A 25005-nucleotide genomic window follows, 5' to 3' on the forward strand; every position below is an offset into this window, starting at 1 on the left:
TCCCCAAATCCCCCGCTTCCGCCTGCGCTTCTCATCGCGCCCTTACGGCCCCGCGCGCGCGCGCGCGCTCGCGGCATTACGGTAGGGCCGGTAGTGGGCGCGGCCCCGCGAGCCGCGCGCTCTGATTGGCCGCAACCGGCGCGGCGCGGGGGGGGGGGGGGGGGGTGGCGCGAGCCGGGCGCTGATTGGCCGACGGCTTCCCGCGCCGGGCGCTGATTGGGCCGCGGCTCCGTGAGGGGGAGGAGGAGGAGGAGGAGGAGAAGGAAACGGCGGAAGCGGCCGCGGCGGCGATGGCGGCCCTGGAGCGCTGGGTGTCCGGGCAGCTGCAGGAGCTGCTGGGCCTCAGCGCCCGCCACGTCCCCGCTTTCCTGGTGGCGCTGGCGCGGCGGAGCCGCAGCCTGGAGGAGCTGCTGGAGCGGCTGCGCGAGACCGAGGCCCTGCGCGTGGAGGAGCCGCGCGTGCGCGAGTTCGCGAGCCAGCTGTGGGAGAAGGTGGGCGGGGCGGCGTGAGGGGGCGGGGGGGGGAGGGGCTTCTCAGAGAGGCGCGGAAATGGAGGGGGCGCGGCTTTCGCTGAGGGGGGCGAGTGGGAGGCGCTTTAGATGGAGAGGGAGGCGTGGCCTGCAGGTGTGGGCGTGGCTCTACAACACCATTTACGGTGCTGAGGGCGTGGCCAACCAGAAAGGGGCGGGACTTGAAGGCAAACTGGTCAAGAAGGGGGCGCATTTTAACGCCCTTTAGGGGTGATGTCACCGCGAGTGGGCGTGGCTTACACACAGCAGCCAATCAGGCTGTGCTGTGGCTACCAATGGGCGGGGCCATCACTGTGTGGGCGTGGCCACATTGGGTGTGACCAGGTGGGCGTGGCCACATTGGGTGTGGCCAGGTGGGCGTGACTATATTGGGTGTGGTCAGGTGGGCGTGGCCATATTGGGCGTGGCCGTGGGGCGTGTCCTGACCCCATCCCACCCGCAGGTGCCGCGGGAAGCCCCCCGGGAGCCCCCCGGGCGCGCGGCCGAGCGGGCGGCGCTGGAGCTGCAGCGGCAGAACCGCGGCTACCGATTGGTGGAGAGCGACGAAGAGGGGCCGGGCCCCGCCCAGGACCACGCCCAGGATGAGCCACGCCCACGCCGGCGTCACCTGAGGCGACGGCGCCGCTCCGAGTCCCCCCCCGAGGCCGCCCCGGCGTCGCCGTCACCCCCGCCGTGAGTAGAAACGGGGCTTTTGGGGGCCCTTCCCAAATTTCGGGGGGTTTTGGGGTCACTTCTGCCCCTGGCGGTCACCACACGTGGGTTTCGGGGTTCCTGGGTAGAAGTTTGGTGCTCCCAGGGGGAATTTTGGGCTCCTGGGTGGATTTTGGGGGTCCTGAGTGGGATTTTGGGGTCCTGAGTGGGGTCTTGGGGTCCTGGGTGGGATTTTGGGGTCCTGAGTGGGAACTTGGGCTCCTGGGTGGGATTTTGGCATCCTGAGAGGGGTCTTGGGGTCCTAGGTGGGATTCTGGGGTCCTGAGTGGGATTTTGGGGTCCTGAGTGGGGTTTTGGGGTCCTGGGTGGGATTCTGGGGTCCTGGGTGGGATTTTGATGCTTTTTTGTGCTCCTGCTTGGGTTTTTTTTCGCTCCTGGGTTGGATTCCGGTGCTCCTGGCGGGTTTTTGGGGTTCCCTGATCCGTTTTTCCCCCTCCCCAAGGGCGGCCGAGCCCCGCGAGGAGCCGGAGGAGGAGTGGGAGGCGTCGGAGCGGGAGCGGCTGCGGGACCTGCAGGAGCGCGACGCCTTCGCCGAGCGGCTGCGGCGCCGCGACCGGGAACGGGACCGGGGGGCTCGGACCAACAACAAGGTGGGGCTTGGGGGGGCGTCTGGGGGGGTCCCAAGAGGGGTTCGGGGGTTCTTGGATGAGAATCGGGCCTCTTCCCCCCTTTCTCACCCCCTTTTCCCCCTCCAGGCCTACGAAGAAGCCCAAAAACGCCTCAAAATCGCCGAGGAAGATCAAAAAGCCATGGTGAGAGCTGCTGAAATTCCCACTCCTTACCCTTCCCGCCCCCCCATTTTCCCCTCTTTGTGCTGGTTTTGCTCTTTTCTCATCCCCTTCCATCCCGCTGCTGCCCCTCGCAGATCCCCGAGCTGCGGAAGCGCTCCCGCCGCGAGTACCTGGCGAAGCGCGAGCGGGAGAAGCTGGAGGAGCTGGAGCTGGAGATCCAGGACGAGGAGCTGCTCTTCGGGGAGGATTCCCTGAGCGCCCCCGAGCTCCGGGAGCTCCGCTACAAGCGCCGGGTTCGGGACCTGGCCCGGGAGTACAAACGGGCCGGCGACCGGGAGCAGCTGGAGCGGAGCAGCCGCTACCACATCCCCGAGGAGACGCGGGGCAAGGTGAGGGAAACGCCGGAGATCCCCCAGTTCGGCACGTCCGGGGTGTCCCGGGGGGGTTGGAATCGGGAATTCTGCGTTTGTTCCCCTAAAAATCCGCCCTGGAATCTCTGGGATCCCGTTAGAATCACGAATTTGGGGTTTACCCACCCAAAATCCTTCCTGGAACCTCCGGGATCCTGTGCAGGACCCCTGATTCTCCCCAAATCCCCCCCAAATCCCCTCCCAGCACCCCAAACCCCCTCCCAGCGCCCCAAATCCCCCCCAAACTCCCTCCCATTGCCCCAAATCCCCCCCAGAGCCCCTCCCAGAGCCCCAAATCCCCTCCCAGCACCTCAAACTCCCTCCCAGAGCCCCAAATCCCCTCCCAGTGCCCCAAATCCCCCCCAGAGCCCCTCCCAGCGCCCCAAATCCCCCCAAACTCCCTCCTAGCACCCCAAACCCCCCCAAACTCCCTCCCAGTGCCCCCAAATCCCCCCCAAACTCCCTCCCAGCACCCCAAACCCCCCCAAATCCCCTCCCAGCACCCCAAATCCCCCCCAGAGCCCCTCCCAGCACCCCAAATCCCCCCCAACCCCCCTCCCATCGCCCCAAATCCCCCCCAACCCCCCTCCCAGCACCCCAAACTCCCCCCAAACCCCCTCCCAGCACCCCAAACCCCCTCCCAGCGCCCCAAATCCCCCCCAAACCCCCTCCCAGCACCCCAAACTCCCCCCAAACCCTCTCCCAGCACCCCAAACCCCCTCCCATTGCCCCAAATCCCCCCCAGAGCCCCTCCCAGAGCCCCAAATCCCCTCCCAGTGCCCCAAATCCCCCCCAGAGCTCCTCCCAGCGCCCCAAATCCCCCCCAAACCCCCTCCCAGAGCCCCAAATCCCCTCCCAGTGCCCCAAATTCCCCCCAGAGCTCCTCCCAGCGCCCCAAATCCCTCCCGAACCCCCTCTCAGCACCCCAAACTCCCCCCAAGCCCCCTCCCAGCACTCCAAATCCCCCCCAAACCCCCTCCCAGAGCCCCAAATCCCCTCCCAGCGCCCCAAACCCCCCCCGAGCCACTCCCAGCACCCCAAATCCCCCCCAAATCCCCTCCCAGCACCCCAAACTCCCCCCAAACCCTCTCCCAGCACCCCAAACTCCCTCCCATTGCCCCAAATCCCCCCCAGAGCCCCTCCCAGCGCCCCAAATCCCCCCCAAACCCCCTCCCAGAGCCCCAAATCCCCTCCCAGCACCCCAAATCCCCCCCAGAGCCCCTCCCATCGCCCCAAATCCCCCCCAACCCCCTCCCAGCACCCCAAACTCCCCCCAAACCCCCTCCCAGCACCCCAAACCCCCTCCCAGCACCCCAAACTCCCCCCAAACCCCCTCCCAGCACCTCAAACCCCCTCCCAGTGCCCCAAATCCCCCCCAGAGCCCCTCCCAGTGCCCCAAATCCCCCCCAAACCCCCTCCCAGAGCCCCAAATCCCCTCCCAGCACCCCAAATCCCCCCCAGAGCCCCTCCCAGCGCCCCAAATCCCCCCCAAACCCTCTCCCAGCGCCCCTGACGGGTCGGTGCCCCTGCAGAAGATCCCGGAGCGGGAGGAGCCGGGGGCGGAGGAGCCGCTGGCCCCCCGGGACGAGCAGCGGCGCTGGGAGGAGCAGCTGCTGGGGGCGGCCGCGCTGCGCTTCGGGGCCCGCGACGCCGCCCTGCGGCAGCCGGCCCGCGACTACGAGCTGCTGCTGGAGGAGGACGAGATGGTGCAGTTCGTCAGCGCCGCCCAGCTGGAGGGCACCGACCCCCAGAAGGTGGGCAGGGGAGGGAAAAGGGGGGTTTGGGGAGGGAAAAGGGGGATTTGGGGTGGGTTTGGGGAGGGAAAAGGGGGATTTGGGGTTTGCGGAGGGGGTTTGGGGTTATAGGAAGGGGTTTGGGGAGGGAAAAGGGGAGTTTGGGGTGGATTTGGGGAGGGAAAAGGGGGATTTGGGGTTTGGGGAGGGGGTTTGGGGAGGGAAAAGGGATTTGGGGTGAGGGGAGGGGGTTTGGGGAGGGAAAAGGGGAGTTTGGGGTGGATTTGGGGAGGGAAAAGGGGGATTTGGGGTTTGGGGAGGGGGTTTGGGGAGGGAAAAGGGGGATTTGGGGTTATAGGAAGAAGTTTGGGGAGGATTTGGGGAGAGAAAAGGGGGATTTGGGCCGATGGAACCGTGGTGAGCTCAGGTGTGACCCCGCTGTCCCCAGGATGTCCCTGAGGCAGAGCAGCACCGGCACTGGGGACAGTGGGAGGGGGCACTGGTGGTACTGGGGCTGTTCTGGGGTGACGCCGATGGCACCGAGGGTGGCACTGGGGTGATACCGGTGACACTGAGGGTGGCACTGGGGTGACATCGATGACACCGAGGGTGGCACTGGGGTGATACCGGTGACACTGAGGGTGGCACTGGGGTGATACCGGTGACACCGAGGGTGGCACTGGGGTGACATCGATGACACCGAGGGTGGCACTGAGGTGACACCAGTGCCACCGAGGGTGGCACTGAGGTGACACCGATGGCACCGAGAGTGGCACTGGGGTGATACCGGTGACACCGAGGGTGGCACTGAGGTGACACCGATGGCACCGAGGGTGGCACTGGGGTGACATCGATGACACCGCGGGTGGCACTGGGGTGATACCGGTGACACTGAGGGTGGCACTGGGGTGACATCGATGACACCGAGGGTGGCACTGAGGTGACACCGATGGCACCGAGGGTGGCACTGGGGTGACACCGATGGCACCGCGGGTGGCACTGGGGTGACACCGGTGACACCGCGGGTGGCACTGGGGTGACACCGGTGACACCGCGGGTGGCACTGGGGTGGCACCGGTGGCACCGAGGGTGGCACTGAGGTGACACCGATGGCACCGAGGGTGGCACTGGGGTGACATCGATGACACCGCGGGTGGCACTGGGGTGGCACCGATGACACCGAGGGTGGCACTGGGGTGACACCGGTGGCACCGAGGGTGGCACTGAGGTGACACCGGTGACACAGAGAGTGGCACTGGGGTGACATCGATGACACCGAGGGTGGCACTGGGGTGACACCGGTGGCACCGAGGGTGGCACTGAGGTGACACCGGTGACACAGAGAGTGGCACTGGGGTGACATCGATGGCACCGAGGGTGGCACTGGGGTGACACCGATGGCACCGAGGGTGGCACTGGGGTGACATCGATGACACCGCGGGTGGCACTGGGGTGACACCGGTGACACAGAGAGTGGCACTGGGGTGACATTGATGACACCGCGGGTGGCACTGGGGTGGCACCGGTGGCACCGAGGGTGGCACTGAGGTGGCCCCGCTGTCCCCAGGACGTCCCCGAGGCCGTCCCCGAGGCGGAGCGGCGCCGGCAGTCGCTGCAGGACAGCCGCCGCTCGCTCCCCATTTTCCCCTTCCGCGCCGAGCTGGTGGCGGCCGTGGCCCAGCACCAAATCCTCGTCATCGAGGGCGAGACGGGCTCGGGGAAGACCACCCAGATCCCCCAGTACCTGCACGAGGAGGTGCTGCTGGGAGGGACTGGGGGGGACTGGGAGGGCACTGGGAGGACATTGGGGGGACTGGGAGGGGATTGGGAGGGACTGGGAGGGAACTGGGAGGGACTGGAGGAGACTGGGAGGGGATTGGGGGGACTGGGAGGGACTGGAGGAGACTGGGAGGGGATTGGGGGGACTGGGAGGGGATTGGGAGGGACCGGAGGAGACTGGGAGGGAACTGGGGAAGACTGGGAGGGAACTGGGAGGGACTGGGAGGGGATTTGGTGGGATTTTGGGCTCTGGGGGGGATTTGGGGGGCTCGGCTCTGATGTTTGGGGTCGGTTGTGGTCTGGGGGGGTCAGTGGTGATCTGGGGGGGGTCACTGGGGGGTCTGGGGTCTCCGTCACCCCCCTGACCCCCCCCCGACCCCCCGGTGTCCCCAGGGCTACACGCGGGGCGGGCTGAGGATCGGGGTGACGCAGCCGCGGCGCGTGGCCGCCATGAGCGTGGCAGCGAGGGTGGCCGTGGAGATGGGCACCAAGCTGGGCAACGAGGTGACACTGGGGGGACACTGGGGACACTGGGGGGGACACTGGGGGGACACAGCCCCACCCTGGGGAGCACCCTGGGCACACCCTGGTGACGCTGCAGGGGACAACTGGGGGGGGGGTGGGCAGCCACAGGGCGGGACTGAGTGACCACAGGGGTGGCCCGAGTGGCACAGGGAGGTGCCAGCGAGCCCAGGGGAGGTGGCAGCGAGCCCAGGGGAGGTGGCAGCGAGCTGCCCCTCGTCCCCAAGGTGGGCTACAGCATCCGCTTCGAGGACTGCACGTCGGAGCGGACGGTGCTCAAGTACATGACGGACGGGATGCTGCTGCGCGAGTTCCTCACCGAGCCCGACCTGGCCTCGTACAGGTGAGCCCGGGGGCGCCGCGGGACAGCGCGGAGGGGAGCGGGGCCGGCCGGCGTTGGGACGCACCGGGGACACGTCCCTGTGGCCGTCCCCAGCGTGATCATGGTGGACGAGGCGCACGAGCGGACGCTGCACACGGACGTCCTGTTCGGCCTCATCAAGGACATCGCGCGCTTCCGGCCGCAGCTCAAGGTGCTGGTGGCCTCGGCCACGCTGGACACCGAGCGCTTCTCGGCCTTCTTCGACCACGCGCCCGTGTTCCGCATCCCCGGGCGGCGCTTCCCGGTGGACATCTACTACACCAAGGTGACGGCGGGGACAGCTGGGGACGCCAGGGGACGCAGGAGAAGGGAGGGGGTGCCTGAGGATTGCTGGGGACGCCCGGTGCTGACGTCCCCTCTGTCCCCCCGTGTCCCCTCAGGCTCCCGAGGCCGACTACCTGGAGGCCTGCGTGGTGTCGGTGCTGCAGATCCACGTCACCCAACCCCCCGGGGACATCCTGGTCTTCCTCACCGGACAGGTCGGTGTCCCCTGAGCGTCCCCTGGCCGTCCCTCCCGCCGTCCCCATCCTCGAGATGGTTTCCCTGGGCGCGTCGCCGACGTGTCCCCGCGGGCGGCAGGAGGAGATCGAGGCGTGCGTGGAGCTGCTGCAGGAGCGCTGCCGCCGCCTGGGCTCGCGGCTGCCCGAGCTGCTGGTGCTGCCCATCTACGCCAACCTGCCCTCGGAGCTGCAGGCCCGCATCTTCCAGCCCACGCCCCCCGGCGCCAGGAAGGTGTGCTGGCCCTTTAACGGGGGGGGGCGGGGCTTCTGAGGGTGTGGTCAGAATGGGTGGGGTCACAAATGGGCGGGGCTTAATTGGGTGGGGTCTAAAGGGGTGTGGCTTTGAGGGGTGGGGTGCAAATGGGTGGGGTCTAAAGGGGGTGGGGCTCGATCGGGTGTGGTCAGAGGGGCGGGGCCTGTCCGGGCGTGTCCGTGGGCGTGTCCTGAGCGTCCCCTGGGCAGGTGGTGGTGGCCACCAACATCGCGGAGACGTCGGTGACCATCGACGGCATCGTGTACGTGCTGGACCCCGGCTTCTGCAAGCAGAAGAGCTACAGCGCCCGCACGGGCATGGAGTCGCTGGTGGTGACGCCCTGCTCGCGGGTAATGCCACCTGTGTCACCTGCTGTCACTTGGGATCATGTTATTGTCACCTACTGCCACCCCCTGCCACCCCCTGCCACCCCCTGCCACTCCCCACACCAGCACGGAGTCGCTGGTGGTGACGCCCTGCTCGCGGGTAATGCCACCTGGGTCACCTGCTGTCACTGAGTGCCACCCCCTGTCACCTCCTGCCACCTCCTGTCACTCCCCACACCAGCATGGAGTCGCTGGTGGTGACGCCCTGCTCGCTGTCACCTGTGCCACCTGTGCCACCTGTGCCAGTCCCTGTCACAGACACGGGGTCCCGCAGGTCCCCCAGGTCGCCCCGCTGTCCCCGGTGTGACGGTGCCGCGCTGTCCCCGCCAGGCCTCTGCCAACCAGCGCGCCGGCCGGGCGGGGCGGGTGGCACCCGGCAAGTGCTTCCGCCTCTACACGGCCTGGGCGTTCCAGCACGAGCTGGAGGAGACCCCGGTGCCCGAGATCCAGAGAGCCGACCTGGGCTCCCTCGTGCTGCTGCTCAAGAGCCTGGGTGAGGCACTGGGAGGCACTGGGAGGCACTGGGAGGGCATTAACGGGGAGTTTTGGGGGGCTAAAGGGGCATTTCTGGGGTTCTGGGGGTGTCAGGACAGACCTGGGCTCCCTGGTGCTGCTGCTCAAGAGCCTAGGTGAGGCACTGGGAGGCACTGGGAGGCACTGGGAGGGCATTAACGGGGAGATTTGGGGGGCTAAAGGGGCATTTCTGGGGTTCTGGGGGTGTCAGGACAGACCTGGGCTCCCTGGTGCTGCTGGTCAAGAGCCTGGGTGAGGCACTGGGGGGCACTGGGAGGGACTGGGGGGCACTGGGAGGCACTGGGAGGGCATTAACGGGGAGTTTTGGGGGGCTAAAGGGGCATTTCTGGGGCTCTGGGGGTGTCAGGACAGACCTGGGCTCCCTGGTGCTGCTGGTCAAGAGCCTGGGTGAGGCACTGGGGGGCACTGGGAGGGACTGGGGGGCACTGGGAGGCACTGGGAGGGCATTAACAGGGAGATTTGGGGGGTTAAAGGGGCATTTCTGGGGTTCTGGGGGTGTCAGGACAGACCTGGGCTCCCTGGTGCTGCTGCTCAAGAGCCTGGGTGAGGCACTGGGAGGCACTGGGAGGCACTGGGAGGGCATTAACGGGGAGATTTGGGGGGCTAAAGGGGCATTTCTGGGGCTCTGGGGGTGTCAGGACAGACCTGGGCTCCCTGGTGCTGCTGCTCAAGAGCCTGGGTGAGGCACTGGGAGGGACTGGGAGGCACTGGGAGCATCTTGGGGGTACTGGGGCATCCTAAGGGACGTTTTAGGGCCCACTGGTGCCCCTCAGGTGACGTTTTAGGGACCCCTGGGACATTCTGGGACCACCCCGGGGCACCTCAGGGGGACCTTGGTGCCAAGCTCGGGGTGTCCCCGGGCTCGGGGGGGGCTGGGGAGCCCCGGTGGCACCGTGGGGACGCGGCGGTGCCATCGGGGACATCGGGGCGTCCCCAGGGATCAACGACCTGATCCACTTCGACTTCCTGGACCCGCCCCCCCACGAGACGCTGGTGCTGGCGCTGGAGCAGCTCTACGCCCTGGGCGCCCTCAACCACCTGGGAGAGCTCACCACGGTAACTGGGAGCACTGGGATGAACTGGGAGGGCTCGCCGGGCGCCGACAGCGGCGCGGCGCTGGTCCGGGACTGGTTCTAACTGGTGTCCCGCGGCAGCTGGGCCGGCGCATGGCGGAGCTGCCCGTGGAGCCCATGTTGGCCAAGATGATCCTGGCGAGTGAGCAGTGAGTGACAGCCGAGTCCCCAGTGTCCCCCCAGTGTCCCCTGAGCGTCCCCCCAGTGTCCCCTGAGTGTCCCCTGAGTGTCCCCTGAGTGTCCCGAGTGTCCCCAATGTCCCGAGTGTCCCAAATGTCCCCTGAGCATCCCCAATGTCCCCTGAGTGTCCCCGAGCATCCCCAATGTCCCCTGAGTGTCCCAAATGTCCCCTGAGCATCCCCTGAGTGTCCCCAATGTCCCCTGAGTGTCCCAAATGTCCCCTGAGCATCCCCTGAGCGTCCCCAATGTCCCCTGAGTGTCCCCTGAGTGTCCCTGAGTGTCCCAAGTGTCCCAAATGTCCCGAGTGTCCCGAGTGTCCCCTGAGTGTCCCCAATGTCCCCCCAAGCATCCCCTGAGTGTCCCCAATGTCTCCTGAGCATCCCCCGAGTGTCCCCTGAGTGTCCCCAATGTCCCCTGAGTGTCCCAAATGTCTCCTGAGCATCCTGGGTGTCCCCTGAGTGTCCCCAATGTCCCCCCAAGCATCCCCTGAGCGTCCCCAATGTCCCCCCGAGTGTCCCCCGAGTGTCCCCTGAGTGTCCCCAGCGTCCCCTGAGTGTCCCCAGCGTCCCCTGAGCGTCCCCCGAGCGTCCCCTGAGCGTCCCCAATGTCCCCTGAGTGTCCTCTGAGTGTCCCCAATGTTCCCTGAGTGTCCCCAATGTCCCTTGAGCGTCCCCAGTGTCCCCCTGAGCATCCCCTGAGTGTCCCAAATGTCTCCTGAGCATCCCCTGAGTGTCCCGAGTGTCCCCAATGTCCCCTGAGTGTCCCGAGTGTCCCAAATGCCCCAAGTGTCCCCCAAGCGTCCCCAATGTCCCGAGTGTCCCAAGTGTCCCCTGAGCATCCCCAATGTCCCCCGAAAGTCCCTTGAGTGTCCTGAGTGTCCCCCGAGTGTCCCCAATGCCCCCTGAGTGTCCCGAGCGTCCCCTGAGCGTCCCCTGAGCATCCCCTGAGTGTCCCCAATGTCCCCCGAGTGTCCCGAGTGTCCCAAATGCCCCGAGTGTCCCCCAAGCGTCCCTAATGTCCCGAGTGTCCCAAGTGTCCCCTGAGCGTCCCCAATGTCCCCCGAAAGTCCCGAGTGTCCCCAATGTCCCTTGAATGTCCTGAGTATCCCGAGTGTCCCGAGCGTCCCCAATGTCCCCCGAGCATCCCGAGTGTCCCCAATGTCTCCTGAGTGTCCCCAATGCCCCGAGTGTCCCCTGAGTGTCCCCAATGTCCCGAGTGTCCCCCGAGTGTCCCCAATGTCCCCTGAGCATCCCCTGAGTGTCCCAATGTCCCCTGAGCGTCCCCAATGTCCCCTGAGCATCCCCAATGTCCCCCGAGCGTCCCCAATGTCCCCGAGCGTCCCCCGAGCGTCCCCCGTCCCCAGGTACGGCTGCACGGAGGAGGTGCTGACGGTGGCCGCCATGCTGTCGGTGAACAACGCCGTGTTCTACCGGCCCAAGGACAAGGTGCTCCACGCCGACAGCGCCCGCGTGGCCTTCAGCGTCCCCGGCGGGGACCACCTGGTGCTGCTCAACGTCTACAACCAGGTCTGCTGGCCCCAGGGACACCGGGGACACCGGGGACGCCGCGGCGGTGGCGGCTCTGGGGACACGGCGGTGTCCGGCGGCGGCACTGACCGTGTCCTTTTCTCCGTGTCCTTTTCTCCGTGTCCTCGTCCCCTCCCGCCGTCCCCAACGCCGCCGTCCCTCCGTCGGCGCGTCCCCAACGCCGTCCCAGTGGGTGGCCAGCGGCCACTCCCTGCAGTGGTGCTACGAGCACTTCGTGCAGGCGCGGTCCCTGCGCAGGGCCAGGGACGTGCGGGACCAGCTGCAGGGGCTGATGGAGCGCGTGGAGATCGCGCCCTCCTCGTGCGGGGCCAACCTGGACCTCGTCCGCAAGGTGAGTCCCAAAAACGGCCCCAAAACACCCCCCGGGACCCATCCCAGTCCTCCCCCCCGCCCCGCCAGTAACCGAGTCCCCGTTTGCGTCCCCCCCCAGGCCATCACAGCCGGGTTCTTCTACCACACGGCGCGGCTGGCGCGGGGCGGGTACCGCACGGTGAAGCACCAGCAGCCGGTGTTCATCCACCCCAACAGCGCCCTGTTCGCGCTGCAGCCGCGCTGGGTGCTGTACCACGAGCTGGTGTGCACCTCCAAGGAGTTCATGCGGCAGGTGGGGACCCAGGGGGACACACTGGGGACACAGGGAGGGACAAGAGGGACAGCTGGGGACACAGGGAGGGACAGGAGGAACACAGGGAGGGACAGGAGGGACACAGGGAGGGACAAGAGGGACACGCTGGGGACACAGGGAGGGACGTGAGGGACACAGGGAGGGACAGGAGGAACACGCTGGGTGCTGTACCACGAGCTGGTGCGCACCTCCAAGGAGTTCATGCGGCAGGTGGGGACCCAGGGGGACACACTGGGGACACAGGGAGGGATGTGAGGGACAGCTGGGGACACAGGGAGGGACAGGAGGGACAGCTGGGGACACAGGGAGGGATGTGAGGGACACACTGGGTGCTGCACCATGTGGCAGGTGGGGACCCAGGGGGACACAGGGACACAGGGAGGGACAGGAGGGACACGCTGGGGACACAGGGAGGGACAGGAGGGACACAGGGAGGGACATGAGGGACACGCTGGGTGCTGCACCATGCAGCAGGTGCGGATCCCAGGGGGACACAGGGACACAGGGAAGGACGTGAGGGACACGCTGGGGACAGTGGGAGGGACGTGAGGGACACGCTGGGTGCACCTCCAAGGTCCCCACGTGGGGACCACAGCGACAAGGACCCGGTAGCCACATCCCCGAGGTGACAAAGCGGCGACCCCGAGACAACCAAGCGCGAGACGCGACCCCCAACCCATGGTTGTGTCCCCAGAGGTGTCCCCAGAGGTGTCCCCAGCTCCCCCCAGGTGACCCCAGCACGTGGCTGCTGCTGGAGGTGGCCCCCAGCTGTCCCCAGGGGTCAGCGGGTGTCCCCTCTGTCCCCAGGTGATGGAGATCGACAGTGCCTGGCTGCTGGAGGTGGCCCCCCACTACTACCAGGCCAAGGAGCTCGAGGACGGCAGCGGCCGCAAGATGCCCAAAAAAGCCGGAAAATCGCGGGAGGAGCTGGGCTGACCCCCCCCCCGGGAGGGGACACCTGGGGACGTTTGGGGACATCTGGGGACGCTTGGGGACATCCGGGGGCGCCCCAATACAGCCCCTGCGGCAGAGGATCGGCGCCAGCCCCGCGCCCGGGGACGCTGCTGTCCCCTCTGTCACCGCTCGCTGAGTTTATTCTGTACATTAAGTTAAGGGGGGGGCGGGGGGGGACAGGGGAGGGGACAAAGGGGACACTCCGAGGGGGGAGGGGCGCTCAGGTGTCCCCCTCGGCGGCTTCAGGGCCGGGCCAGGGCCACGGCCAGCGCCGCGGCCACCAGCAGCTTCTTGGGCTCGGGGACGGCCGTGGGGGCTGGCATCAGCTGCGGGGGGGGGGACACGGGGTCAGGGGACACCAGGGACGTCCCCAGGTGTCCCCCAGGTGTCCCCAGGTGTCCCCAGACTCACCTTGTCCACGCGGTGGCAGCGGATGAGCCCCTGCGAGTTGAGGAAGAAGGTGGAGAAGGCGTCGTAAGACCTGGGGGGGGACACGGGGGCACTTGGGGACATCGGAGACAGAGGTGGCATCGACCCCCCGGGGGGGGCAGGGGGTGACACAGGGGGGTGACACGGGGGGGTGACACGGGGGGGTGACGCAGGGGGTGACACAGGGGGGTGACGCAGGGGGTGACACGGGGGGGTGACACGGGGGGGTGACGCAGGGGGTGACACAGGGTGACGCAGGGATGATGGGGGGGTGACACACGGGGTGACACAGGAAGGTGACACAGGGGTGACACAGGTGACACACGGGGGGTGACACGGGGTGACACAGGTGACACACGGGGGGGTGACACACGGGGGTGACACACGGGGGTGACACAGGGGTGACAGGGGGTGACACGGGGTGACACAGGTGACACAGGTGACACACGGGGGGTGACACACGGGGGTGACACACAGGGGGGTGACACGGGGTGACACGGGGTGACACAGGTGCCACACAGGGGGGTGACACACAGGGGTGATGGGGTGACACAGGTGCCACACAGGGGGGTGACACACAGGGGTGACACGGGGTGACACACGGGGGGGTGACACACGGGGGTGACACACAGGGGGGTGACACAGGGGTGACAGGGGGTGACACGGGGTGACACAGGTGCCACACATGGGGGTGACACAGGGGTGATGGGGTGACACAGGTGCCACACGGGGGGGTGACACAGGGGGGTGACACGGGGTGACACAGGTGACACACGGGGGGGTGACACACGGGGGTGACACGGGGTGACACAGGTGCCACACAGGCGGGTGACACACAGGGGGGTGACACAGGGGTGACACAGGGGGGTGACACGAGGGTGATGGGGTGACACAGGTGCCACCCAGGGGGGGTGACACACAGGGGTGAGCGACACAGGAGGGTGCCGGGGGTGCCACACGGGCGGGTGCCACACGGGGGGTGCCGCAGGCGCGTCCCTCACCTGAGCAGCGCCCGTTTGTCGCGGCGGTACCAGCGCAGCAGCAGCAGGTGCAGGGGCAGCCCGGTCAGGCGCCAGCGCGCTCGGACGCTCCAGTCCTCGGGGTGCCGGGTCAGCGCCAGCACCTCCAGCCTCAGGCTGGCGAAGTAGCCCCAGGCCAGCGCCCGGCACAGCGCCACGGCCACCGCGTACATGGCACGGCCCCTGGGGACAGCAGCGCCGTCACCGCCCCGCGCTGCCGGCGTCCCCGGGCTGCCGGAGCGCCCCCGGCCCCGACAGGGCTGTCACCCACCCCCCCGGCGTCACCCACCGCGTGTGCAGGCGCAGCAGGTGGCACTGGAACTCCACGTCGGGGGCGTACAGGGCGTAGTCCGGGATCTTCAGGAAGAAATTGGGGAGCTGGGGGGGACAGGGGGGTCACCGGGGCTGCTGTCACCCCCCCTTCTCGTCAATCCCCCCCAGTTGTGTCACCCCTCCCCGCTGTCACCTCGTGCCGCAGCTTCTCGTGCATGGTGGCCAAGTGCTCCTCCATGGACGGGGGGTTGGGCCGGCGGCCGGGGGGGGTCCCGGGGGTGCCCGGGGGGGGTCCCGGGGGTCCCAGCAGCAGCCGGGGGGGGTCCCTGACGGCGATGTCGTCCTCACGCCGCCCGTCCACCGTGGTGACCGGACCCCCGAGCCCCTCCAGCCCCCGCGGGGGGGTCCCGGGGGGCCGGGCCTGGGGACAGCGCGGGGGGGGCAGCAGGGCCAGAGCCGGGCCAGGGACCAGGGGGGGCTCCAGGTCCTGCGAATGGGGGGAAAAAAGCGGGATTTGGGATCGGAACCATTTGGGGAGGGGGCTGGGAGCAGCAGGGACCCCCCCAGGGGTGGGTGGGGGTTGCCCCCGGCTCCGCCCCCAGCGCTTAAACCCCGCCCTCGATTTGCATAACCACGCCTCTGCTGGCGGCAAATAGAAACTATTTAAGGAACTTATTTGCGTAGCCACGCCCATCCCTTATTTTCCCACGCAGCTCTATTTGCATGGCCCCGCCCACCCCCGATCTCCATTTGCATAACCCTTTTTCTCCCCAAACAAACGCTACGCCATCTTTTTTGCATAACCACGCCCCCTCCCAATACCCGCCGCACCTCCTATTTACATAACCCCGCCCACCCCGCGGCTCTAATTTGCATAGCCCCGCCCCTCTCCCCCCTCAGCGCGCTCCCCTCACTTGCAGCCGCGCTCGGTAGCGGCGACGCGGCGGGGTCGTTCCGGGCGCTGCGGCCGCTGCCGGGGCCCAGGCGCGGCCGGGCCGGAGGCGGACGGCGGCGGTGACGGTGGCGGTGACGTGCCGGTACATGGCGGCCACGGCGCCCTGCTCGTCCCGGTCCCCGCTGGCGCTGCCGCCTCCTCTTCCCCTCACGCCGGGCGCTCGCTCCGCGCCTGCGCGGGCCGCGCGCGCTTCCCCCTCAGCGCAGGGCGCGTGCGCCGAGCGCGGGAAGGTGACCCGGAGCGGGCTGCGCATGCGCGGTGGCTCCGCGCCGTTACCGCCCGCCCGCCGTTCATTCATAAGGGCGCGAAGGGGGCGGGGCCACGCGGCGGGAGCCAATAGGAACCGCGCTCTCACGCTCGGGGGCGGGGCTAAGGCCATATATGGGTAACGTAGTGAATAAGCCACGCCCACACCGCCCGGAGGAGTCGCCAAGAACGAAACGCAGCTCGGAGTCACCGATTTTATTGAAATGTCCCCAAAAACGAGGGGGGAGGAGGAGAAAGGAACCCCCCCCGGGGCCGTGCGGGGGGGGACGGGCACCCACGGGGGCGGGAACTGGTTCCAGTGGGGTTGTGGGGCGGGAACTGGTCCCAGTGGGGCAGGAACTGGTTCCCAGTAGAGCTGTGGGGCAGGAACTGGTCCCAGTGGGGTTATAGGGCACGGACAGGCACCCGTGGGGCAGGCACCGGTTTCCAGTGGGGCAGGAACTGGTCCCAGTGGGATAGCAACTGGTTCCCAGTAGAGCTGTGGAGCAGGAACTGGTTCCAGTGGGGTTATGGGGCACGGACAGGCACCCGTGGGGCAGGCACCGGTTTCCAGTGGGGCAGGAACTGGTCCCAGTGGGGCAGGAACTGGTCCCAGTGGGATAGCAACTGGTTCCCAGTAGAGCTGTGGGGCAGGAACTGGTTCCAGTGGGGTTATGGGGCACGGAGAGGCACCCGTGGGGCAGGCACTGGTTTCCAGTGGGGCAGGAACTGGTTCCAGTGGGGTTATGGGGCAGGAACTGGTCCCAGTGGGGTAGCAACTGGTTCCCAGTAGAGCTGTGGGGCAGGAACTGGTCCCAGTGGGGGTTATGGGGCAGGAACTGGTTCCCATTGAGGCTTCCAGTGGGGCGGAAACTGGTTCCCAGTTGAGTCCACGGGGCCCCCAGTTGTCCCCAGCCCCCCCAAAATCCAGGTGGCCCCATCCCCCCCCACGGCCCGGCCGAGGAGGGTCAGTGGCCAGGAGGGGCCAGTGGCCGGAGTGAGGGGGGACCAGTGGCCAGGGGGAGGCAGTGGCCGGGGGGGAGAGGGGTCAGTGGCCGGAGGGGGGAAGGACTGGGGGAGGTCAGCGGCCGACGCGCCCCAAGGAGCTGTGGGGGGGAAAAAAACAGCTCAACCTGAGCCCCAAATGCCTAAAACTGAGCCCAGAATCCATCCCAAACCCAATCCTGAAACTGAGTCCAAAATCCAGCCCAAACCAAGCCCAAAACTGAGCCCAAACCCACCTCAAAATCAATCCCAAAATGAGCCCAACCCAAACCCTGACTCTGACCCAAAACTGATCCCAAAATGAGCCCAAACTGAGTCCAAAATCGGGCCCAAAACAATCCCCAAAGCGATCCCAGTCCCGACCCCAGCCCCAATCCCAGCCCCGATCCCAATCCCAGCCCCGATCCCCCCCCGCCCCCCTGACCCCGTCCCGTACCTGGCGCGGCGCGGGGGCGGCTCCGGGGGGGTCCCCGCGGGGGTCTCGCGGCGCAGCAGGAAGGGCCGGAGGCTGCCCCGCACCGGGGACCCCCGGGACAGGTTAAAGGGCCAGGGGGGCTCCGGCTCCTCCCGCAGGACTGGGGGGGACGCAGGGGACGTCAGGGGCCACGCCCAGGGCCACGCCCACTGACCACACCCACTGCACCACCCACTGACCACGCCCACTGCACCACCCACTGACCACGCCCAGGGCCACACCCACTGGTCACGTCCAGGGCCACGCCCACTGACCACACCCACTGCGCCATGCACTGACCACGCCCACACCCACTGACCACACCCACTGACCATGCCCAGGGCCCCCGCCCACTGACCACACCCATGACGTCACCCACTGACCACACCCACTGACCACAGCCAATGCCCCACCCACTGACCACACCCATGACGTCACCCACTGGTCACACCCACTGGCCACGCCCCCTGCCCCCGCCCGGCCGGGCCCTTACAGTCGCGCTCGGTCAGCGAGTACGGCTTGATGGGCTCCTCCGGCCGCGGCCGCGGGAACGGGCGCCGGGCAGGGACTGTGGGGACAGCGGGGTCAGGCACGGGAGTGACCCCGGACAACGCGCAGGAAACGCAGGAATCCGGCCCCAAAACCCACCCAGGTCAACACCGAAATCCAGCCCAAAATCCAGCCCAAAATCCACCCAGGCCAACACCGAAATCCAGCCCAAATCCACCCCAAAATCCACCCAGGCCAACACCAAAATCCAGCCCAAATCTACCCCAAAATCCACCCCACCAAACACCGAAATCCACCCCAGATCCACCCCAAAATCCTCCCAAACACCAAAATCCAGCCCAAAATCCACCCCAAAACCCACCCAGGTGAACACCGAAATCCAGCCCAAAATCCAGCCCAAAATCCAGCCCAAATCCACCCAGGCCAGCACCAAAATCCAGCCCAAATCCACCCAGGCCAACACCAAAATCCAGCCCAAATCCACCCAGGGAAACACCAAAATCCACCCCAAATCCACCCCAAAATCCACCCAGGCCAACACCGAAATCCAGCCCAAATCCACCCCAAAATCCACCCCACCAAACACCAAAATCCACCCCAAATCCACCCCAAAATCCTCCCAAACACCAAAATCCAGCCCAAAATCCACCCCACCAAACACCGAAATCCACCCCAAAATCCACTCTGGCAAACACCAAAATCCACCCCAAATCCACCCCAAAATCCACCCAGGTGAACACCAAAATCCAGCCCGAAATCCACCCAGGTGAACACCGAAATCCACCCCAAATCCAGCCCAAATCCACCCCAAAATCCACCCCAAATCCACCCCAGCAAACACTGAAATCCACCCCAAAATCCTCCCAGGCAAACACCAAAATCCAGCCCAAATCCTCCCCAAAATCCACCCCAAAATCCACCCAGGTGACCACCACAATCCAGCCCAAATCCAGCCCAAATCCAGCCCAAACCCCCCCAAGCCGACAGCCAGAATTCCTGCCAGAATTCCCCGGAATCCAGCCCAAAATGCCCCAGGGATCCCCTGGAATCCGCAGAGGGATTCCCTGGAAAAAGCGGAGGAGCTCGGCCCGGACTCACCAGTTCTGGTGGAGAAAAACCCCTCAAAGATGACGAAATTGTTCACCTGGAAAGGGCAAGAACAACGAGCTCCATGTAACCCTAATTAACCTCATTACCCTGTTAATTACAAGCACATTCATAAATGAATACGAAATTAAAATTTATTTCAATATTTAATGGAATTCCCCCTCCCCAGCTAAAACATTCAACCTCTAATCCCTCATTTAAAACAAAATACTCAATTTACTGAAAAGCCAATCGTCGATGTACAACCGAAAAACAATTAAAAAATTAATTATTTAGTACTTAATTCATTATTTCCTTCTCCCACCTGCGGGATGAGGTCGCAGAGCCCGAAATGTTTCCGGAGGAACCCCAGGAGCTTTTCCGAGGGTCTGTCCACGGCCAGCTTCTCGGGCTGCACCCTCTCCCGCTGCAATTCAGCACATCAGCCCCAAAATTCCCTTCTTCCCCAAAACAATTTTCCTTTTCCTGCCCAGAATTCCCGTGCTCCCCTCAAAATCCCCATCCCCCCCGCCAAATTCCCATTTTCGCCCCAAAATCCTCTTTTTTCCCCCCTTAAAATTACCATTTTCTCCCCAAAATTGCCCCCAAAAATCCTGGGTTTTTTTCCTCTTAAAATTATCATTTTCTCCCCAAAACCCCCATTTTTTTTCCCCAAAATTCCCCCCAAAAATCCTCTTTTTCCCCCCTTAAAATTACCATTTTCCCCCCAAAAATCCTCATTTTTCCACCTTAAATTACCATTTCCTCCCCAAAATCCCCATTTTTTTGCCCCAAAACTCCCCCTTCTTCCCCAAAATCCCCCCCAAAATCCTCTTTTTTTCCCCCCTTAGAATTACCATTCCCCCCCCAAATTCCCTCCAAAAATCCTCATTTTTTCTCCTCTAAAATTACCATTTTCCCCCCAAAAATCCTCATTTTTCTTCCTTAAAATAACCATTTTCTCCCCAAAATCCCATTTTTTTTCGCCCCAAAAGTCCCATTTTCTCCCCAAAATTCCCCCCAAAAATCCTCTTTTTTCCCCCCTTAAAATTACCATTTTCCCCCCAAAAAAATCCTCTTTTTTTCTGCTTAGAATTACCCTTTCCCCTCCAAAATCCCCACTTCTTTTGCCCCAAAATCCTCACTGTTTCCCCCTTAAAATTAGCATTTTCCCCCAAAAATCCTCATTTTTTCCGCCTTAGAATCCCCATTTTCCCCCCAAAATCCCCATTTTTCCTTCCCCCAGCACCTGCAGCATCTCCCGGAAGAGTTCCCGGCCGAGCCCCCGGCGCTGTTGGGATTCGTGGATGTAAAAATCCAGGACACAAAGAGGCTCCACCTCGACGTGGGACCCGTCCCGGTCCTGGGGGGCACACGGGGAGTGGGGACCCCAAATCCCACGGGATCCACCCCAAATCCCACAGGATCCACCCCAAATCCCACAGGATCCACCCCAAATCCCGTCGATCCACCCCAAATCCCGCCGGATCCACCCCAAATCCCGTCGGATCCACCCCAAATCCCACAGGATCCACCCCAAATCCCGTCGGATCCACCCCAAATCCCGCCGGATCCACCCCAAATCCCGTCGGATCCACCCCAAACCCTACTGGATCCACCCCAAATCCCACGGGATCCACCACAAATCCCACGGGATCCACCACAAATCCCGTCGGATCCACCCCAAACCCTACTGGATCCACCCCAAATCCCACGGGATCCACCCCAAATCCCGCCGGATCCACCCCAAATCCCGCCGGATCCACCCCAAATCCCACCAGATCCACCCCAAATCCCGCCGGATCCATCCCAAATCCCACGGGATCCACCCCAAATCCCACCGGATCCACCCCAAATCCCACAGGATCCACCCCAAATCCCACTGGATCCATCTCAGGGATCCCAAAAATTCTCGGGACTCACCAGCAGGAAAAGTTTCTTGTAGCCCACCTTGAGGAACCCGAGCACGGCGCCTTTGGGGGAGCTGGGGGGGAATTTGGGGGGATTTGAGGGGGATTTGGGGGGAATCTGGGGGGATTTGAGGGGGATTTGGGGAGAATTTGGGGAGAATTTGGGGGCAGCTGGGAGGGATTTGGGTTGGAAAAGGGGATTTGGGGGGAATTCGGGGTGGAAAAGGGGATTTGGGGGGAATTTGGGGGTTTAAGGGGATATGGAGGGATTCGAAGGATTCTGGGTGGTCTCAGGAGGAATTTGGAGGGTCCAAGGGGGGGTTTTGGGGGTAATTTTGATGTTATTTTGGGGGGTTTTGGGGTCCCTCAGGATGTACAGCACGTGCCGGTTGGGGGGTGATTTTTGGGGTTATTCAGGGAATATTTTAAGGTGCTTGGGGGGACATTGGGAACACGTTTTGGGGATATTTAGGCAGCATTTTGGGGTTCTTTTGGGGGCGTTTTTGGGGGTCTCACCGGGTGTCCCTCAGGATGTACAGCACGTGCCGGTTGGGGGGTGATTTTTGGGGTTATTCAGGGAATATTTTAAGGTGCTTGGGGGGACATTGGGAACACGTTTTGGTGATATTTAGGCAGCATTTTGGGGTTGTTTTGGGGGCGTTTTTGGGGGTCTCACCGGGTGTCCCTCAGGATGTACAGCACGTGCCGGTTGCTCTCCATTCGGGCCGCGCTGGTCACGGGGGTGGAGAGGCCCTGGGCCTGCCTGGGGGGACACGGGACCCCCCATGACCCCCCCGGGACCCTTTGTGACCCCTCATTCCTCCCCTAGGACCCCCTCACGTCCCCTGGGACCGCCCAGTTTTCCCCAGGAACCCCCCTTTGACCTCCCATTGTCCCCAGGGACCCCTCCCCAGGACCCCTCCTTGACCCCCGGGGACCCCCTCTGACCTCCCATTGTCCCCAGTGACCCCTTCAAACCCCTCACTGACCCCTGGGACGGCCTCAGTTCCTTCCTCCCATTGTCCCCAGTAACCCCCCAGTGCTCCCAGTGCTCCCAGTGCCCCCCACCTTGGCCGAGGCTTTGCCCAGCTCATCGATCACCGTCCTCAGCTGCTGCTCCAGCTCCTCCCTGCGCCGAGGGGACACCGACAGGAGCCATTGTCACCCCACCTTCCCCTCACAAAAACCCCCAAAATCCCCCCAAATCCTCCCAAAACCGCGGGGTCCGCCAGTTTCCCGGCAAGCCCCGCGCCCGCCCTTCCCGCCCTGCCCCGCGCGGCCCCCGGTACCGTTTGGCGGTGCCGCCGCGCCCCGCGGGCCGCAGGTGCTGATCCACGACGCAAAACCGCTCGCCCAGCACCGGCGCCAGGTCGAAGGGGAACTCCATGGTCGATCCCCGGGCCCGGCCCGGCCCGGCCCGGCCCCGCCGCCGCCGCCGCCTCCTCCGCCCGCCGGGCCCGGCCCGGCCGCCACCGCCACGGCCGCGCCCGGGCGGCAAAGAAACCACGCCCCCCGCGGGGAGGAATCAGCCAATCGCGGCCGGGTCCGACAAGCGCCGACCAATCGCTGTGCTGCGTTCGGCCGTCCTTAGCAACCGAGTCCCGCCCTTAGCAACCGACAGCCAATCGTTGCTTCCCATTTGACAGCCCTTAGAAACCGAGTCCCGCCCACGGAAACCAGCGGACAGCCGCTGCCGCCGCCGCGCCCGTTCGTAGCAACCCAGTGCCGCCCATGGCAACTCAGTGCCGCCCATGGCAACCGCTCGCCAACGGCGGACGCCCCTTCGCCCGCCCTCAGACAACAAATCCCGCCCATAGCAGCCGCCGGCAAATCACTTCCGCTCTCGGGCATCAAGCCGCGCCCCTGGCAACCCGCCGACCAATCACTTCTGCTGGTCTGGGCTAAGCTCCACCCCCGGCACCTGCTCGTCCAATCGCTGCCGCCCCTTCTCCCGCCTTCAGCACCCAAGCCCCGCCCCCCTTAGCAACCCGCTTTTCGCGCCGCAGCAAAGCATGAAGGGAAGCATTCCCCTCCTTCCCCGCAAAGCATTGTGGGATATACTCCCCCTCTACACGCCGCCATTTTGCGGCTCGGCCGCCATTTTGGCCCCGTGCCTCAGTTTCCCAGACAAGGAAAACGAAGAGTTTTGGGGGAGGGTTTTTGAACGTTTTATTCCCCCGATGGGCTTGGGGGGGTATCGGGGTAATTCTCCTTGAGGAATCCCCGGTAAAGGCGGCGCATCCGGGCCACCTCGGTGGCAGGGGGCTGCTGCCACTCATACCAGGGGTACCAGGCCTGGCCCGGCCCCTTCAGGGCAGGCGCCGGTGGAGTTTTCCCCACAGCCGCGTGTTGGTTGGAGAAATCCTCGTCAGGGACCGGCACGAAGGGGACGTGGAGCCACAGGAGACCTGGAAAGGGAGGATTGAGGGTCTTGAGGGGCACCCAGGGGGGGTTGGGACTCCCTAAAATCCGAGCTTCAGGGCTCACCGTGGTCCTGGGCTTGGGCAATGGCCTGGGATAGGCGCTTGTGCTGCTTCATGCAGATCCCTGAGGGGGAAAAGGGGTCAGGGACACCCAAAAGGGACCCAAGGACACAAAGGTGACCCTCAGGTGTCGCCTCACCTGTGTGGATGGGGTGGAAGATGACGCCAGAGTGGGGGCAGATGAACTGGTCCAGCAGCTTCACATTCTGGAAAGAGAAAAAAGCATAAAAAAGAAAGAAAAGAGAAGAAAGAGGAAAATCAGCAACAGGGGGGATAATGCAGGCCCTCCCAAATTTTCCTCCAAGCCCCCCGAACTCACCCGAAAATCCACCAGCAGGTTCCGGTCCCGGCAGATGGGGCAGGGGTTCCCCACGTGGCTTCCCCGGCGCTGAGGGAAGAGGGGGAAGCGACCCAGTCCCAGTCAGTCCCAGTCACTCCCAGTGCCCCACAAAACGTCACCTGAGAGGCCTCAAAGGTCCCCAAAACGCCCCCAGTACCCTCCCAGCGCCTCTGCAGTCCCCCCCCTCAGGCTCTGCAGCAGCAGAACCCCCCAAAATGCCCCTTTCACCCCCCCAAAATGCCCCCAGTGTGCCCAGGAGCCCTCCCAGTGCTCCCAGTACTCACCAGACAGGCCTTGCGGGTGCGCTGGGGGGGGACAGATCCCTTGTGGCTGCAGCGGTAGCCGTGCCACACGGGCTTGTCGCCGTAGGTGGCCCGGTATTCTGCGGTGGGGACATTTTTGGGGGGGGTTTTAAGGGGTTTGGGACCCCAAAACCCCCCCTTGGCCCCCCCAAAAATCTCCTCCCCCACACAAACCTTCGCTCTCCAGGTACTCCCAGGGCCGGTCCTGGTAGGGGGAGGGGGCGGGCGGGGGGTCCTTGGGGGTTTCTTGGGTGCTGCAGAGCCGGGGGAGGTCCTGGGGAAGGGGGTTATGACGTCATAGTTGCGTTCGGAGCGATGACGTCACGCATCACGCAGGGCTGCCCCTTCCCCCCATCACTCAGCAGTCCGCGCTGACGTCACGGGACGCAGCTGACGTCACTCGGCCCGCACTAACCAGCCCGTAGCGCAGCATGACGTAACCCGTAATGCGGATTATGACGTCACGCCTCGCCAAGCCACGCCCCCTCCCGGCCCTAGTGCCCCCTAGCGGGAAGAAATCGGCGCGCAGCGACGTCACTCGCCCCGCCCGCCGCACGTGGCTCGCGCCACCTCCCCCCCCCCCCAACTCCCCCCGGCGCCCCCCTCCCGCCGCTCCGCGCCTCACCTGCGCCCACCGCGGCCTCCCCGCGCCCCTCCCGCCGCCTCCTCCCGCCGCCCTCAGCGCCGCCGCCGCCCGGGCCAGCGCCATCTTCCCGCCTCTCCCTCACGCCCCGCCCCGCGCCGCTCCCCCTCCTCACGCGGGGGGCGGGGCGCCGCCATCTTGCCGTACGGCCGCTCCCCGCCCGTCGGCTTCCGGCGCATGCGCAGCGCCCTCCTCCTCGCCGCCCGAATTAAAACTGCGCCACACGGCCCGAGGACAATGGAGGGCGGCTGCCGCGCGCGCGCGCGCGCTGCGGGCCCCGCGCAGGCGCGGTTGGGCGGTTGAGCGGGAGGAGGGGGCGCGGCCGGCGCGCGCCGGGGGGCGTGGCGAGGCGGGGGCGTGGCCCGGTATAAAAGGCCGCGCCCAGCGGCGCCGCCGCCATTCTGAGGGCTGGTGGAGGTGAGTAAAGAGCTGCGCTGGGCCGGGGGTTTTCGGGTGGGGAAAGGGGCGCGGGGGGTGGGGGGGGAGGGGGTTCCCCGGTG

The 25005-nt window shown here is 65.5% G+C and overlaps 4 protein-coding genes across 7 annotated transcripts; 1 reads left to right on the forward strand and 3 right to left on the reverse strand.

Moving 5' to 3' along the window:
• The first annotated feature begins 240 nt into the window (after window positions 1–240).
• Window positions 241–12980, forward strand: DHX16 (DEAH-box helicase 16). Of its 2 annotated transcripts, none has more exons than XM_032094413.1 (20): window positions 241–491; window positions 973–1202; window positions 1684–1831; window positions 1937–1993; window positions 2107–2361; window positions 3918–4136; window positions 5683–5871; window positions 6288–6398; window positions 6644–6759; window positions 6853–7063; window positions 7179–7277; window positions 7378–7530; window positions 7761–7901; window positions 8268–8430; window positions 9409–9527; window positions 9626–9693; window positions 11088–11250; window positions 11441–11602; window positions 11702–11875; window positions 12704–12980. In XM_032094413.1, exons 1-20 carry the CDS (start codon window positions 291–293, stop codon window positions 12830–12832), a joined length of 3108 nt encoding a protein of 1035 aa, XP_031950304.1. In that variant the 5' UTR covers window positions 241–290; the 3' UTR covers window positions 12833–12980. The 2 variants fall into 2 exon arrangements, with proteins under 2 accessions (XP_031950304.1, XP_031950303.1); XM_032094412.1 differs by having other exon boundaries at window positions 242–491; window positions 3915–4136.
• Window positions 12973–15794, reverse strand: C31H6orf136 (chromosome 31 C6orf136 homolog). The gene is made up of 6 exons (XM_032094414.1): window positions 15486–15794; window positions 14765–15058; window positions 14588–14676; window positions 14281–14481; window positions 13262–13331; window positions 12973–13176 (listed from the first exon to the last, which is right to left on the reverse strand). Exons 1-6 carry the CDS (start codon window positions 15777–15779, stop codon window positions 13093–13095), a joined length of 1032 nt encoding a protein of 343 aa, XP_031950305.1. The 5' UTR covers window positions 15780–15794; the 3' UTR covers window positions 12973–13092.
• A 650-nt stretch (window positions 15795–16444) lies between these two features.
• Window positions 16445–22190, reverse strand: ATAT1 (alpha tubulin acetyltransferase 1). Of its 3 annotated transcripts, none has more exons than XM_032094418.1 (10): window positions 22027–22190; window positions 21806–21866; window positions 21414–21520; window positions 20751–20811; window positions 20077–20118; window positions 19153–19254; window positions 18840–18885; window positions 17725–17799; window positions 17214–17352; window positions 16445–16878 (listed from the first exon to the last, which is right to left on the reverse strand). In XM_032094418.1, the coding sequence occupies exons 1-10, from the start codon at window positions 22122–22124 to the stop codon at window positions 16854–16856; spliced, it is 756 nt and encodes a 251-aa protein (XP_031950309.1). In that variant the 5' UTR covers window positions 22125–22190; the 3' UTR covers window positions 16445–16853. The 3 variants fall into 3 exon arrangements, with proteins under 3 accessions (XP_031950309.1, XP_031950306.1, XP_031950308.1); XM_032094415.1 differs by having other exon boundaries at window positions 20077–20190; window positions 22027–22189; XM_032094417.1 differs by having other exon boundaries at window positions 16446–16878; window positions 20077–20190; window positions 21414–21496; window positions 22027–22188.
• A 691-nt stretch (window positions 22191–22881) lies between these two features.
• MRPS18B (mitochondrial ribosomal protein S18B) lies at window positions 22882–24590 on the reverse strand. Its single transcript, XM_032094419.1, has 7 exons — window positions 24488–24590; window positions 24037–24136; window positions 23845–23942; window positions 23540–23608; window positions 23360–23426; window positions 23225–23284; window positions 22882–23145 (listed from the first exon to the last, which is right to left on the reverse strand). Exons 1-7 carry the CDS (start codon window positions 24569–24571, stop codon window positions 22907–22909), a joined length of 717 nt encoding a protein of 238 aa, XP_031950310.1. The 5' UTR covers window positions 24572–24590; the 3' UTR covers window positions 22882–22906.
• Window positions 24591–25005: the final 415 nt, after the last annotated feature.

Source organism: Corvus moneduloides, chromosome 31, assembly GCF_009650955.1.
Source record: "Corvus moneduloides isolate bCorMon1 chromosome 31, bCorMon1.pri, whole genome shotgun sequence".
Lineage (NCBI taxonomy): Eukaryota > Metazoa > Chordata > Aves > Passeriformes > Corvidae > Corvus > Corvus moneduloides.